Raw genomic sequence first — 16534 nt, 5'->3', positions numbered from 1 at the left:
ATTTACTCCCTGCCGCTTATATTTATTGTATATCTCCCTCTTTTTCCGAACCAAGTGTCCAATTTCCCTGGAAAACCACGGCTCTTTCAAATTATTATTCTTTCCTTTCCACCGAACAGGGACATAAAGACTCTGTACTCTCAAAATTTCACCTTTAAATATCCTCCATTTCTCTATTATATCCTTTTCATAAAACAACAATTTCCATTTCACTCCTTTTAAATCCTTTCTCATCTCCTCAAAATTAGCCTTTCTCCAATCCAAAATCTCAACCCTTGGTCCAGATTTGACCTTCTCCATAATGATATTGAAACTAATGGCATTATGATCACTAGACCCAAAGTGCTCCTCAACACATACCTCCGTCACCTGACCCATCTCATTTCCTAACAGGAAGTCCAACACTGCCCCTTCTCTGGTAGGCACCTCTACATATTGCTGCAAAAAACTATCCTGCACACATTTTACAAACTCCAAACCATCCAGCCCTTTAACAGAATGTGATTCCCAGTCTATATACGGAAAATTGAAATCACCCACAATCACCACTCTGTGCTTACTACTAATATCTGCTATCTCCTTACATATTTGCTCTTCCAATTCTCGTTCCCTATTTGGCGGTCTATAATACACCCCTATAAGTGTTGCTAAACCTTTCTCATTTCTGAGTTCCACCCAACTGAGCTCCTTAATCGAGCCTTCTAGTCTGTCCTGCCAAAGCACTGCTGTGATATCCTCCCTGACAAGCAATGCAACACCCCCACCTCTTGCCCCTCCGATTCTATCACATCTGAAACAATGAAATCCTGGAATATTTAATTGCCAATCGCAACCCTCCTGCAACCATGTTTCACTGATCGCCACAACATCATACTTCCAGATGTCAATCCAGGCTCTAAGCTCATCCACCTTTCTTACAATGCTCCTAGCATTAAAATATACACATTTAAGGGACCCATCATTTCTTATTCTCAGTTTATTTCTATTCCCTTCTTTCTCTCCTACATATTGGGTCTGAGTGTTTCCCTTTTCTGCCTCCTGCCTCACACACTGCCTATTAGCTATCTGTGTTTGAGTCCCTCCCCCCAACCGTACTAGTTTAAAGTCTCCGCAGTTATTTTAGCAAATCTCCCCGCCAGGATATTGGTTCCCCTCGGGTTCAGATGCAACCCGTCCTTTTTGTACAGGTCATACTTCCCCCAGAAGAGGTCCCAATGATCCAGAAACTTGAAACCCTGCTCCCTGCACCAGTTCCTCAGCCACGTATTTATCCTCCACCTCACTCCATTCCTATTCTCACTATCGCGTGGCACAGGCAGTAAGCCTGAGATTATTACTTTGGAAGTCCTTTTTTTTAACTCTCTTCCTAGCCCCCTGAATTCTCCTTTCAGGACCTCTTCCCTTATCCTACCTATATTGTTGGTACCTATATGTACCACGACCTCTGGCTCCTCTCCCTCCCCTTTCAGGATATCCTGGACACGCTCAGACACATCCCGGACACCGGCACCAGGGAGGCAAACCACCATCCGGGTCTCCCGACTGCTTCCACAGAAACGCCTATCTGACCCCCTCACTATAGAGTCCCCTATTACTACTGCTCTCCTCTTCCTTTCCCTACCCTTCTGAGCAACAGGGCCGGACTCCTTGCCAGAGGCCCGGGCACCGTCGTTGCCCCCAGGTAGGCTGTCCCCCCCAACAGTACTTAAACAGGAGTACTTATTTCCAAGGGGTACAGCCACCGGGGTACTCCTTAGTCCCTGCCTCTGTTCCTTGCCCCCCCTAACAGTGACCCACTTGTCTACCTCCCGTGGTCTAGGAGTGACCACCTCCCTGTAACTCCTATCTATAACCTCCTCACTCTCCCTGATCAGACGGAGGTCATCAATCTGCCGCTCCAGGTTCCTAATACGGTCCCTTAGGAGCCCCATCTCGTCACACCTGGCGCAGATGTGGATGTCTGGAAGACTATCAGACTCCCAGATTCCCCACATCTACGTTCTAATAGAGAGCCTGCCTGTTCATCCTTTCTGATGACTATACCCTCACATTTCCGCCATCTGTTCATGATGTTTCTTTTACATTTTCCTCCTACATATTGGACTTCGCCTCTTTTGCAATACATTTCAGTCTGTTCTGACTCCGGAACAGGGAAGTGTGAAGGTTGATGCAGGTTTATTTTAAAGTCACTGCATCCTGTCCGATTGATTGCAGCAAAAATGTTGCAACGTGGGCTCCCTTGATTAATACTCGAAAGAAACAAAATGGTTGTCACTGGAAGCCTGTTGCTTCTTTAGCTGCAGATTACCCTGGGAATGCTGACTAATCAGCTTTGAACTTCTGAAAATTAGTGTTATCAGTTTCCATGCAACTGAATTTCAGAAGTGAAGTTCGATAAGTCACTGCATCATGTAAGCCAAGATCATTTCCCACCTATTTTTGCTCTGATCTCCTCCTTTACACCATCATCTGTTCCTGTTTGCCAGTCCTTGCCAGCGGTAGAGTTGCTGCCTTACAGCGCTAGAGACCAGGGCTTGATCCTGACTATGGGTGCTGTCTGTACGGAGTTTGTACGTTCCCCAAATGACCGCGTGGGTTTTCTCCAAGAACTTCGGTTTCCTCCCACACTCCAGACAGACAGGTTTGGAGGTTAATTGGCTTCAGTGAAAATTATAAATTGTCCCCGGTGTGTAGGGTAGTGTTAATGTGTGGGGATCGCTGGTTGGCGTGGACCTGGTGGGCCGAAGGGCCTGTTTCCACGCTGTATCTCTAAACTAAACTAAACTAAACTAAATTAATCCTTGAGCATTAATCCCCAGTATTGGCAATTAGATAATTCTTTCAGTGCCATTAATTCATTTATCTTGTTGTTAATACAGTGACATACAGACAGTTCCTTTACTTTGTCATTTAGTATCTTTAGTTTAACTCCCTTCAAACCTGACTTTCTTCTTGCCGTCTGTTAGATTTTAGTTTTTAGTTTTTAGAGATAAGCATGGAAACAGAAAATTAAAGGAGGAACTTCATACAGTGTTGGGTACAAAAGGATCGAGCGGGGGAAGGGCTGGTGTGTTGATCCTTTGAAACCTCTCTCTAGGGGTTGCCAACTTCCTCACTCCCAAATAAGGGACAAAGGGTGACATCACCGTCCCGCGCCCCGCGTGACCTCACCCAGCCAGCGGCCACGTGCTCCCGCTCCACCAATGGCGGCCGCCCGGGCCGGGAGGTGGGTTGCTACGCAACCTCCGTTAGATGGTGCCCGGGCCTCTGGGCCTACAGCGGCCTCCGGGCCTACAGTGTCCAGGCCTACAGTGTCCGGACCTACAATGTTCGGGCCTACAGCACCCCCCGGGCCTAATACGGGACAAGGGCGGTCCCGTACGGGACAAAGCAATTTAGCCCAATATACGGGATGTCCCGGCCAATACGGGACAGTTGGCAACCCTACATACATCCCCTGCCCCAACCTGAGTCTACAGCCCCCTCAGTGCTCACAGAACCGGAATAGGGTTCATTTTATCCTTCGTCATACAGCGTGGAAACAGACCCTTCGGCCCATCTCATCCATGCTGACCAAGGTGCCCCATTTGCGCTAACCCCATCCGCCCTCATTTGTCCAATATCCCACCAAACCTTTCCTACCTGTGTACCAGTCCAAATGTCTTTTAAACCAGGAGATCAGAAGGGAAAAAAGGGGCAGCAATAAGGACAACCCCAAAAGATTTTATAAATACGTAACGGGAAAAAAAGGGTAACTAGAGAGAGAGTGGGACCTCTCAGGAATCAAAGCGGTCACCTCTGTATGGAGCCACAGGAGATGGTCAAGGTCCTAAATGAGTATTTCTCCCCTGTATTTACCGAGGAGAAAGACAGTAGGACGGAGGAACTTGGGGCAATCAATGGAAGTGTCTTGAGAACAGTCAGGGTTATGGTCGAAGCAGTACTGAAGGTACTGTCGTGTATGAAGGTAGACAAATCCCCAGGGCCTGGTCAGATATATCCAAGGACATTGCGGGAAACAAGAGTGGAAATTGCGGGAGCCCTGGTTGAAACTCACGAGTCGTCCTTAAATACAGGAGAGGTGCCAGAAGACTGGAGGGTGGCAAATGTTGTGCCTCTATTCAAGAAGGGCTGCAGGGAAAATGCTGGGAACTACAGGCTGGTGAGCTTAACATCTGCAGCTAGTAAGTTACTGGAGAGTATTCTGAGGGATAGGTTATACAGGCATTTGGATGGGCAAGGGCTGATTGGGGAGAGTCAGCAAGATTTTGTACGTGGGAGGTCGTGTCTTACAAAGCTGCTTGAGGGTTTTGAAGACGTGACCACAAAGGTTGATGAGGGCAGAGTTGTAGATGTTGTGTACATGGACTTCAGTACGTCGATCGACAAGGTTCAACAAGGTTCCGCATGGTAGGCTGCCCTGGAAGGATAGATCGCATGGGATCCAAGGAGAGATAGCTGAATGGAGAGCAAATTGACTCCATGGAAGGAAGCAGAGGGTGATGGTGGAAGGTTGCTTCTCATACTGGAGGCCTGTGACTAGTGGTGTGCCTCAGGGTTCAGTGCTGGGCCCGTTACTGGTTGTCATCTACATCTATGATTTGGACGAGAACATACAGGGCAAGATTAGCAAGTTTGCTGATGATACATAAGTGGGTGGTTTTGCAGATAGTGAAGATGGTTGTGAACGATTGCAGCAGGATCTGGATTGATTGGCCAGGTGGGCTGAGGAATGGTTGATGGAATTTAATACAGTGTGAGGTGTTGCATTTTGGAATGATTAACAAGGGCAGGACCTACACAGTGAATGGTAGGCCTCTGGGTAGAGTTGTAGAGCAGAGGGATCTAGGAGTACAGGTGCATGGTTCCTTGAAGGTCGAGTCACAGGTAGATAAGGTGGTAAAAAAGGCTTTTGGCACATTGGCCTTCATCAGTCAGAGTATTGAGTATAGAAGTTGGGTGGCCATGTTGCAGTTGTATAAGACATTGGTGAGACCACATTTAGAGTATTGTGTTCATTTCTGGGCACCATGTTATAGGAAAGATGTTTTTAGTTTAGTTTAGCTTAGTTTAGAGATACAGCACAGAAACAGGCCCTATGGCCTACCGGGTCCGCGCCGCCCAGCGATCCCCGCATTTTAACACTATTGTCCCCTATTAGGGACAATTCTTACATTTACCAAGCCAATTAACCTTCATACCTGCACGTCTTTGGAGTGAGGGAGGAAACCGAAGATCTCGGAGAAAACCCACGCAAGTCACGGAGAGAACGTACAAACTCCGTACAGACGGCCCCCTTGGTCGGGATTGAACCCGAATTTCTGGCGCTGCATTCACTGTAAGGCAGCAGCTCTACCGCTGAGCACCGTGCTGCCACCATTGTCAAGCTTGAAAGGGTTCGGAGAAGATGTACGAGGATGTTGCCAGGACTAAAGGGTCTGATTTATTCCTGCCCCCGCCCCTGACATCAGTCTGAAGAAGGGTCTCGACCCGAAACGTCACCCATTCCTTCTCTCCAGAGATGCTGCCTGACCCGCTGAGTTACTCCAGCATTTTGTGTCTACCTTCGATTTAAACCAGCATCTGCAGTTCTTTCCTAGAGAGAGATTTGGAAACCCAAAGCGTTTCCCTGTACGCTAATACATATGGCAATAACATATAATTGAAATGAATCATCATTGAAGAGAATAATGCAGATACGACGCAGAGTGATATTTTAAAAACTGGCCATTTTACTAACGGTGGAGTTCTGATCTTTTTCTGTGACACTGTTTGTTAAAGTAAATCCCATGGGACAGTGTGTTTTGTTGATGAAAATGCCTGCAAGACACCTGCAATGCCTCCCAAACCGCGATGATTCTTATGTGCAGGAAGGAACTGCAGATGCTGGTTTAAACCGAGGATAGACACAAAAAGCTGGAGTAACTCAGCGGGACAGGCAGCTTCTCTGGAGAGAAGGAATAGGGGACGTTTCGGGTCGGGTCGGGTCTGAAGAAGGGTCTCGACCCGAAACATCACCCATTCCTTTTCTTTTCTCCAGAGACGTTGCCTGACCCGCTGAGTTGCTCCAGCGTTTTGTGTCTATCTTCACTGTGATTCTTGGTCGGTTGTGTAAGGGAAGAGAGTGCAGAGTAAAGCAAATTTGAATAAATCAAAGGTATGACAAAATGCTGGAGTAACTCAGCGGGTCAGGCAGCATATCAGGAGAGAAGCATTTTGTGATGCCTTCGATTTGAGCCAAACCTTGAACAAATAATCGGCTCTCGTGAACAATTGTCAACAGTTGTTGAAAGGTTCGGTGGCTTATGTCTAATTTTCCATCATTCAGACCATTGCAGAACATGCCTGAGCTCACCTGTCAAGCTAGTAATTTGAACGTGGGTGACTGAGCAGGCTGGTTGCTAAGCGTTGTCGCATAGCCTGAAGCCCCAGTGACTGAATAATTCATTCACCACATCCGCTATCATTTCAGCTGATCGAGACCGTCATAGAGTCATACAACACTGCACTGAGTAGCTCCTTCAGTGACAGACTCCTTCACCCCAAGTGCGTGAAGGAGAGATATAGGAGGTCCTTCCTTCCCGCTGCCGTGAGACTGCACAACCAGCACTGCTCCCAGCAGACGAGTCAACAATAACAGCTAAGAACACACGGATAACTGATGACAATTTATGTATCTTTTATTTATAATGAATGGTCTCTTGCTCTCGTGCTGTAACACTGTAAATTTCCCCGGTGTGGGACGAATAAAGGAATATATTATTATTATTGTTAACACGGAAACAGGCTCAACCTGCCCATGCTGACCAGGTGCCCCATATATGCCAGTCCCATCTACCCTCCGTTGAGCGGGTTTGACCCCTATATCTGAGGAAGGATATTCTGGTGCCAGAGAGGGTCCAGAGGAGGTTAACGCGAATGATCCCAGGGATGAATGGGTTAATGTACGATAAGCATTTGACGGCACTGGGCCTATACTCGCTGGAGTTTGGAAGGATGAGGGGGGACCTTATTGAATATTACCAAACAGTGAGCGGCCTGGATAGAGTGGGATGCAGAGAGGATGTTTCCACTAGTGGGAGAGTCTAGGACCAGAGGGCACAGCATCAGAATAAAAGGACGTTCCTTTAGAAAGGAGTGAGGAGGAATTTCTTTGGTCAGAAGGTGGTGAATCTGTGGCCAAGTCAGTGGGCCAGTGTAGATTGACAGATTCTTTGATTAGTGCGGGTGTCAGGGGTTATGGGGAGAAGGCAAGAGACTGGGGGTTGAGAGGGAAAGATAGATCAGCCACGATTGTCGGAATAGACCTAATTCTGCTCCTATGATTTATGAACATGACCCATATCCCTCTAAACCCTTCATAACCATGTACCTTCCAAATGCCTTATCGTTCTCATCTTAGCATCATAAGTCACCTGAGAATTACAAATGTAGAGTAGGAACAAATTGTACTTGATCCCAAGATATTGCCGACAAAAGTGAGGGCCAAAATAACATGATCAGTGCTATGCCTGGCCAGATGCTGTATAGTACCTGCCTCAACTACCTCCTCCGACAGCTTGTTCCATTCACCCCCCACTAGGGGTGCCAACTATCTCACTCCCAAATACGGGACAAGGTGATGTCACCGCCCCGCGCCCCACGTGACCTCACCCAGCCAGCAGCCACGTGCTCCCGCTCCACTAATGGCAGCCGCCCGGGCCGGGGGGCAGGTTGCTAAGTAACCTCCGTTAGGCGGCGCCCAAGACTCTGGACCTACACTGTCCAGACCGACACTGTCCGGGCCTACAATGTCCGGGCCTACAGTGTCCAGGCCTACAGTGTCCGGGCCTACAGTGTCCAGGCCTACAGTGTCCGGGCCTACAGTGTCCGGGCCTACAGTGTCCAGGCCTACAGTGTCCGGGCCTACAACGTCCGGCCTACAGTGTCCGGGCCTACAGTGTCCGGGCCTACAGCGCCCCCCAGGCTAATACGGGACAAGGGTGGTCCCGCATAGGACATACCAATTTAGCCCAAAATACGGGATGTCCCGGCTAATACGGGACAGTTGGCAACCCTACCCACCACCCTCTGAGTGAAAACAAAAATGCCCCTATGGTTCCTATTAAATCATGCCTATCGACAAGTTTGAACAGATTGAGTCTATGTATGGAATATCTGACCTGCTGGGATTGCATGCAAAACAAAGCCTATCACTGTACCTCAGTACACGTGACAATAATAAACCTAAACTAAAACTTTCTCAATGAAAAAAAATGTCCCTTGGGTTCCTATTAAATCTTGCCCCTCTTACCTTAAACCTATGTCATAAGTCATGGGAGCGGAATTAGGCCATTCGGCCCATTCGAGTCTAGTCCGCCATTCAATCATGCCTGATCTATCTTTCCCTCTCTTGCATTCTCCCCATAACCTTTGACACCCTTACTAATGAAGAATCTGGTAATCTCTGTCTTAAACATACCCAATGACCCTCCTCACTCCAACGAGAGTTCAGTCTAACTTCAAATAGCCCTTGCTTTCCCTCTCTCTCCATCCCCTTCCCCTTCCCAGTTCTCCCACCAGTCTTACTGTCTCCAACTACATTCTATCTCTGTCCTGCCCACTCCCCTGACATTAGGGTCTGAATTAGGGTCTCGACCCGAAACGTCACCCATTCCTTCTCTCCAGAGATGATGCCTGACCCGCTGAGTTACTCCAGCATTTTGTGTCTACCCAGTGACTTGGCCTCCACAGCCTTCTGTGGCAATGAGTTCCACCCTTTGATTCAAGAAATGTCTTTTCATCTTCCTAAAGGTACATCCTTTTATTCTGTGGCTCTGGTCTCTGGTCCTAGATTCTCCCACAAGTGGAAGCATCATGAGAGGAATAGATCAGGTAGATGTACAGAGTCTCTTGCCCAGAGTAGGTGAGTCGAGGACCAGAGGACATAGGTTTAAGGTGAAGGGGGAAAGATTTAATAGGAATCCGAGTAGTAACTTTCTCACACAAAGTGTGGTGGATGTATGGAACAAGCTGCCAGAGGAGGTAGTTGAGGCAGGGACGATCTAAACATTTAAAAAGCAGTTAGACAGGTACATGGATAGGACGGGTTTGGGGGGGGTTATGGTCCAAACACGGGCAGGTGGGACTAGTGTAGCTGGGACATGTTGGTCGGTGTGGGCGAGTTGGGTCGAAGGACCAGTTTCCACACTGTATCACTCTATCCCCTCCACATCTACTCTATCCGAGCCTTTCAGTCTGGTCCTCTGGTTCATGATTCCCCCCAAAAGGCTCTGCGCGTACACGGAGGCTACATAAATGCAAGAATTTCCGACTGTGGGTTTAGTTGGCAGCTGATCAGCCGATCAGCCGATAGCACAGGCTAATCCTGGTTTTAATTCAGTAACCAAGGCCAGCAGCAAGTGGACAGAAGAACAGCAAACATTGAACCAGCCACATATCACCCTTTGGAACCGACCTCCCTTCCATTGACTCCGTCTACATTTCACGCTGCCTCGGCAAGGCCAGCAGCATCATCAAGGACCAGTCTCACCCTGGTCACTCCCTCTTCTCCCCTCTCCCATCGGGCAAGAGGTACAGAAGTGTGAAAACGCACACCTCCAGATTCAGAGGTATTTATTCACAAAATACTGGAGTAACTCAGCGGGTCAGGCAGCATCTCGGGAGAGAAGGAATGGGTGACGTTTCGGGTCGAGACCCTCCTTCAGTCTGAAGAAGGGTCTCGACCCGAAACGTCACCCATTCCTTCTCTCCCGAGATGCTGCCTGACCTGCTGAGTTACTCCAGCATTTTGTGAATAAATACCTTCGATTTGTACCAGCATCTGCGGTTATTTTCTTATACCTCCAGATTCAGGGACAGTTTCTTCCCAGCTGTTATCAGGCAACTGAACCATCCTCTCACCAACTAGAGAGCGGTCCTGAACTACCACCTACCTCATTGGAGACCCTCAGACAATCTTTTATTGGACTTTACTGGACTTTATGTTGTACTGTGTTATTCCCTTTATCCAGTATCTGTACACTGTGGGCGGCTGGATTGTCATCATGTGCAGTCTTGTGGCTGACTGGTTAGCACGCAACAAAAGCTTCTCACTGTACCTCGCTTGGTACATGTGACAATAAACAATAAACTAAGCAAAACGAAACAATCATTGTGACACAGACGTGACCATTCGTCCCTTTGAATCTACGCCGGCTCCCAATACAGCAATTAAATGAGTTCCAATGGCCCATTCTATCCCCAGGTTATTTAAATTACTGACTGAGTGTTTGTCCAATTCCTTTCTGAATCATTGAATGACGCTGTTCCCACCAGTTCCACACCCAGTGAGCTCTTGTTCAAAACACTCATCGAGTATAACGTTTCTTTCTTCCACAAAAGCACAAAAGCAAAATGAAAGCAGGAATTTCAGACAGTGGTGATTCGGGTTGCCAACTTCCTCACACCCAAATAAGGGACAAAGGGTGACGTCACCGCCCCGCGCCCCATGGCCGGTCGCCATTGGTGGAGCGGGAGCATGTGGCCGCTGGCTGGGTGAGCTCACGTGGGGCGCGGGGCGGTGACGTCACCCTTTGTCCCGTATATTTGGGAGTGAGGAAGTTGGCAACCCTGCTAATATGGGACAAGAGTGGTCCCGTACGGGACAAACCAGAATACGGGATGTCCCGGCTAATATGGGACAGTTGGCAACCCTAGTGGTGGGCACAAAAGGATCTAATAGGAAAGGGCTGGTGTATTGGCCCTTTGAGCCCTCTCACCATTCAACAAGCTCATGCCTGATGAGAGACCCACTATCCTACATCATGATTCCCATAATGGTCCACATTCAATATCAATACTACATTAGTCTAGAGATACAACATGGAAACAGGCCTTTCAGCCCATCGAGTCCACACCGACCAACGAACATCCTTTCAGACTAGTTCTACATTATCCCACTTTCCCATCCACTTCCGACACACTAGGAGCAATTTATAGAGGCCATTTAGCCTGCAAACCCGCACGTCTTTGGGATGTGGGAGGAAACCTGAGCACCCGGTGGAAATCCACGCGGTCACAGAGAGCGCGTGCAAACTCCACGGCTCACTGAGTCCAAGCCGACCATCGATCATCCTTTCACACTAGTTCTATGCTATCCCACTTTCCCATCCACTCCCTACACAATTTTACAGAGGGCCAATTAACCCACAAACCCGCACGCCTTTGGGATGTGGGAGGAAATCGGAGCACCCGGAGGAAACCCACGAGGTCACGGGGGGAACGTGCAAACTCCACACGGATACCCGAGGTGAGGAACAAACCAGGGTGTCTGGCGCTGTGAGGCAGCAACTCTACTGAATATGTTTGCACTCAGTAGGCTCTGGTGGTTTAGTTTACTGTCAGCCCCATTCTCATGTACACTTCAGTGAATAAGTTCAGGATGATATTTAGCCAGGCATGCAAGCATTTTTTGTGCAGGTATTGTCTGCTTTCCACAGTTTGATGAATAAGGTTCATCAAACTGGTCCTTGTCTCTGGAGTGTCGGAGAAAATGGTTCAATAATTAATCTTGCGATCTGTAAATCTCCGCTTTAGAAATACTGAAAGACTAGTCCTCCACAGCCGTCTGTGGCAATGAATTCCACAGATTCACCACCCTCTGGCTAAAGAAATTCCACCTCATCTCCAGTCTCAAGGTGAGTCCTGTTATTCTGAATGTAGGGTGGACCTGATGGTTAGAACTACAGGACGCACATATTGGCTAGATCACATCCTTGCACCCGTGACACCAGGGTCCTGACACAGATACCTCTTGTTACACCTCTTGATGTGCTTCAAGCCTCCTTCCTGTGAACCTCTGGCCCATGGGAAAGGCGCACATGGATGGACCCACAAGCCTGAATCCTTCCTGAGCACACAGGAGCCCTACAAGAACAGCAGATGTAGGCCCTACCCCACAACCAAGCCGGCACTGTCCCTGCTTCTGGGTCCTACATCAACAGTGGCGCAGTGGTAGAGTTGCTGCCTCGGCGCCAGAGACCCGGGTTCCATCCTGACCTCAGGTGCTGCCCTGTGTGGAGATTGCACGTTCTTTCCTGGGACCACGTGGGTTTCCTGCAGGTGCTCCAGTTTCCTCCCATATCCCAAAGACGTACAGGTCTGTAGACTAATTGGCTTCTGTAAATTGTCCCTAGTGCGTTGAGTGGAACTTGTGTACGGGGAATCGTTGGTCGTCGTGGACACAGTGGGTCGAAGAGCCTGTTTCGATGCTGTGTCTCTAAACTAAACTAATACTCAAGGTTTGGTTTAGTTTGGAGATACAGCATGGAAATAGGCCCTTCAGCCCAAATGATGCCAAAGGCGAGAAAATGCATGACGGCTGCAATGGACCTTTACAGCCAGCTGCAGCTGGGACATTGAAAATGGCCCCAAAACCTGGCGACTCCTGCATTTGGACTCAGTGGGCTGTTTCTACATATTCTATACTTAATCTGGGATTGACAATAGACAATAGGTGCAGGAGTAGGCCATTCGGCCCTTCGAGCCAGCACCACCATTCAATGTGATCATGGCTGATAATTCTCAATCAGTATAAGAAAATAACTGCAGATGCTGGTACAAATCGATTTATTCACAAAATGCTGGAGTAACTAAACAGGTCAGGCAGCATCTCGGGAGAGAAGGAATGGGTGACGTTTCGGGTCGAGACCCTTCTTCAGTCTGAAGAAGGGTCTCGACCCGAAACGTCACCCATTCCCTTCCCTCCCGAGATGCTGCCTGACCTGCTGAGTTACTCCAGCATTTTGTGAATTCTCAATCAGTACCCCGTTCCTGCCTTCTCCCCATACCCCCTGACTCCGCTATCCTTAAGAGCTCTATCCAGCTCTCTCTTGAATGAGTTCAGAGAATTGGCCTCCACTGCCTTCTGAGGCAGAGAATACCACAGATTTACAACTCTCTGACTGAAAAAGTTTTTCCTCATCTCCGTTCTAAATGGCCTACCCCTTATTCTTAAACTGTGGCCCCTGGTTGTATTTATGCATGGGATAAATTTTACTGAACGGTATGCAAAAAAAAAGCATTCACTGTGCCTTGGTGCACATGATAATAAAGAACCAATGCATGCGACTATGGTAGGTGCTGCATCCTGATCACCCAGGATGAGTTGGGCTGAAGGTCCTCCATGAATCTATGACTCACCCACGCCGGCCATCGATCTCCCGTTCACAATGAAGCTTGATGTTATCCCTCTCTCTCATCCACTCCCTGCACACTGGGGGCAATCTTACAGAGGGCCAGTTAACCTACAAGCCCGCGCGCCTTTTGTGATGTGGGAGGAAACCGGAGCACCCAGAGGAAACCCACACGGTCACTGGGAGAACGAACGTCCAAACTCCACACACAGACAGGGTGCGCCCGAGGTCAGGATGGAACTCGGGTCTCCGGCGCTGTGAGGCAGTGGCTGTACTCGCTGCGCCACCGTGCTGTCCACAAGAAAGAGGCTGGAAGGAGTTCATCCTCAAGGCCTAAAGGGAATGCCTAAGGGGTGTTGAAGAGTCTCGGTGACAGTCACTATAAATTTCACTGCATCTCACGACCTATTTTAAGACTGCAAGCATCAATTCTTGATTCCCCTCAATGGAGACCACGTCTGTTGGAGACTGTTGGTGAGATAAAGTCACGCCGTCAGCCACAGGTACATAGCAATGCTGACTGCCTTTCCAGAACTACTCAAGCTGGGCACACAGTGCTGGAGTAACTCAGCCGGTCAGGCAGCATCTCTGGAGAAGGACCCAGGACTACTCAGTCTAGGCGAACCCTGAAGGATTGAATGTGTAGAAAGGAACTGCAGATGCCGGTTTACACCGAAGATAGACACAAACCGCTGGAGTAACTCAGCGGGACAGGCAGCATCTCTGGAGAAAAGGAATAGGTGACGTTTCGGATCGAGATTCTTCTTCAGACTGAGAGTCGGGGGGAGAGGGAAACTAGAGGTATGAAAAGGTGCAGAACAAATCAGAGCCGGCACCGATGATGCAGGAAAGGTGGAGCTCACTGGTTGACAGTTTTAGAGGAATGGGTTGGGAACCAAAACTAAGATGCATTGCAATGCGTTAAACTCCCTTTAGGGTTTACCCTGGGATGACAGGTTCAGAACTGCTGAGCAAGCAGAGTGTCCAGAAGGTCATAAAGTGCTGGAGTGACTCAGCAGGTCAGTGCAAGGGGGACTGATGAAGGGTCTCGACCCGAAACGTCACCTATTCCGTTTCTCCAGAGATGCTGCCCGACCCGCTGAGTTACTCCAGCATTTTGTGTCTGTCTTCAGTGCAAGGAAGTATCTGGACAGGGCTAGGCTGGGCTGGACAGGGCTAGGCTGGGCTGGACAGGGCTAGGCTGGGCTGGACAGGGCTAGGCTGGGCTGGACAGGGCTAGGCTGGGCTGGACAGGGCTAGGCTGGGCTGGACAGGGCTAGGCTGGGCTGGACAGGGCTAGGCTGGGCTGGACAGGGCTAGGCTGGGAACAGTAGGGCTTGGCTGGGCTGGACAGGGCTAGGCTGGGAACAGTAGGGCTTGGCTGGGCTAGACTAGGCTAGGATTGGGGCAAAGGCGATTCCACAGGTTGCAGGAGGAAAGGGAGGGAAGGGGAGGGGGAGGAGGGGGGAGGGAGGGGGGAGAGGGGAGAGGGGGGTGGTTGGGTAAGGGGGGGGATGGAGGGGAAGGGGGGGGATGGAGGGGAAGGGGGGGTGGAGGGGAAGGGGGAGAGGGGAGGGGGGTGAGAGGAGGAGGGGGGGGGGAGGGAGTGGATAGGGGGGAGAGGGGAGAGGATGTCCATACATCGATCGCCCCGTTTACCTGACGCTGAGACAGGCGAGCTCTCCTTCGGCCAGCGCTGGGTCCGCCCTGCGGAGCGCTCTCCGGCTGAGGATGAAGAGTCCCGGGAAGAAGAGGCAGCCGAGAGCCACCAGATGCCACATCTTGGGTCGGCCACGGCCGGGCTGTGAGTGTGTGTGTGAGTGTGTGTGTGGGGTGTGTGTGTGTGTGTGTGAGAGACTGTGTGTGTGTGTGAGTGTGAGGTGTGTGTGAGACTGTGTGTGTGTGTGTGTGTGTGTGAGAGACTGTGTGTGTGTGTGTGTGAGAGACTGTGTGTGTGTGTGAGTGTGAGGTGTGTGTGAGACTGTGTGTGTGTGTGTGTGTGAGACTGTGTGTGTGTGTGAGTGTGAGGTGTGTGTGAGACTGTGTGTGTGTGTGTGTGTGTGTGAGAGACTGTGTGTGTGTGTGTGTGTGAGACTGTGTGTGTGTGTGTGTGTGAGAGACTGTGTGTGTGTGTGAGTGTGGGGTGTGTGTGAGACTGTGTGTGTGTGTGTGTGAGAGACTGTGTGTGTGTGTGAGTGTGAGGTGTGTGTGAGACTGTGTGTGTGTGTGTGTGTGTGTTGCCTGGGCTCAGCTAGCACCTACCCCGGCTCCTCTCTCGTCCTGTCTCAGCGCTGTCTCCACCAGCACGTCCCGCTCGCAATGTCAGCACCAGGAAGCCCGGGGACTGTAAGAATGAAACCTGCAGAGAGAGAGAGAGAGAGAGAGCAAGACAGGAGGAGAGTCATCACATGATACCTGACACCTCTGCCTCGCCAAACACAACCTGCCTGGGAGGTCCAGCACCTGAGGATGAGACGGGGCAAAACTTCACAGCAAACCCGACTGGTGTAGGAATGAACTGACACTGGGCACAAACAGACAAACATCTACTGGGGCAACTCAGCGGGACAGGCAGCATCTCTGGAGAGAAGGTGAAGACTCAGGTGGAGACCCTTCTTCAGACAGTCAGGGAGGGAGACACTGGAGGTACACAGGTAGAATAGGTCCAGTCCTAGGCTAGGGGTATAAAGGACCAGAGGACACAGAGTGCTGGAGTAACTCACTCAGCGAGTCAGGCAGCATCTCTGGAGAGCGTGGGACAGGTACACAAAGTGCTGGAGTAATTCAGTGGGTCAGGCAGCATCTCTGGAGGACATGGGACTGGTACACAAAGTGCTGGAGTAACTCACAGCGGGTCAGGCAGCATCTCTGGAGAGCGTGGACAGGTACACAAAGTGCTGGAGTAACTCACAGCGGGTCAGGCAGCATCTCTGGAGGACATGGGACTGGTACACAAAGTGCTGGAGTAACTCAGCGGGTCAGGCAGCATCTCTGGAGGACATGGGACAGGTACACAAAGTGCTGGAGTAACTCAGCGGGTCAGGCAGCATCTCTGGAGGACACGCACAGGTGAAGTTTCTTCAGACAGGATATTATTTGGATAACATGGGATTGATATTTGGATATCATGGGATTAATATAACCTGTTGTGCTGCTGCAAGCAAGGATTTCATTGTTCCGTTTCGGTACATTTAATAATAAAACACATTTTTTGACTGTTATTAATCCCATGAACAGATTCCAAATAATATCTAGTCTGCATGTTGTCCATATCGTAAACAGAATACTCTGTAAACACTATTGTACACATAAATGTTCAGTGTACATAGAAACATAGAAAATAGGTGCAGGAGTAGGCC

General features: G+C 49.6%; 1 protein-coding gene across 1 annotated transcript in view; it reads right to left on the bottom strand.

The window, feature by feature from the left end:
• Positions 1 to 15531, bottom strand: part of LOC144606185 (TLC domain-containing protein 3A-like) — a 50705-nt gene extending 35174 nt beyond the window's left edge. Inside the window, exon 1 of the mRNA XM_078422042.1 lies at positions 14835 to 15531. Within this exon, the coding sequence (XP_078278168.1) occupies positions 14835 to 14956 (122 nt within the window). The 5' untranslated portion in view covers positions 14957 to 15531. The remainder of the gene's footprint in view (positions 1 to 14834) is intronic.
• Between the last annotated feature and the right edge of the window lie 1003 nt (positions 15532 to 16534).

This window comes from Rhinoraja longicauda, chromosome 26 (assembly GCF_053455715.1).
Source record: "Rhinoraja longicauda isolate Sanriku21f chromosome 26, sRhiLon1.1, whole genome shotgun sequence".
Lineage (NCBI taxonomy): Eukaryota > Metazoa > Chordata > Chondrichthyes > Rajiformes > Arhynchobatidae > Rhinoraja > Rhinoraja longicauda.
This window is presented reverse-complemented; position numbering and strand designations above follow the sequence as displayed.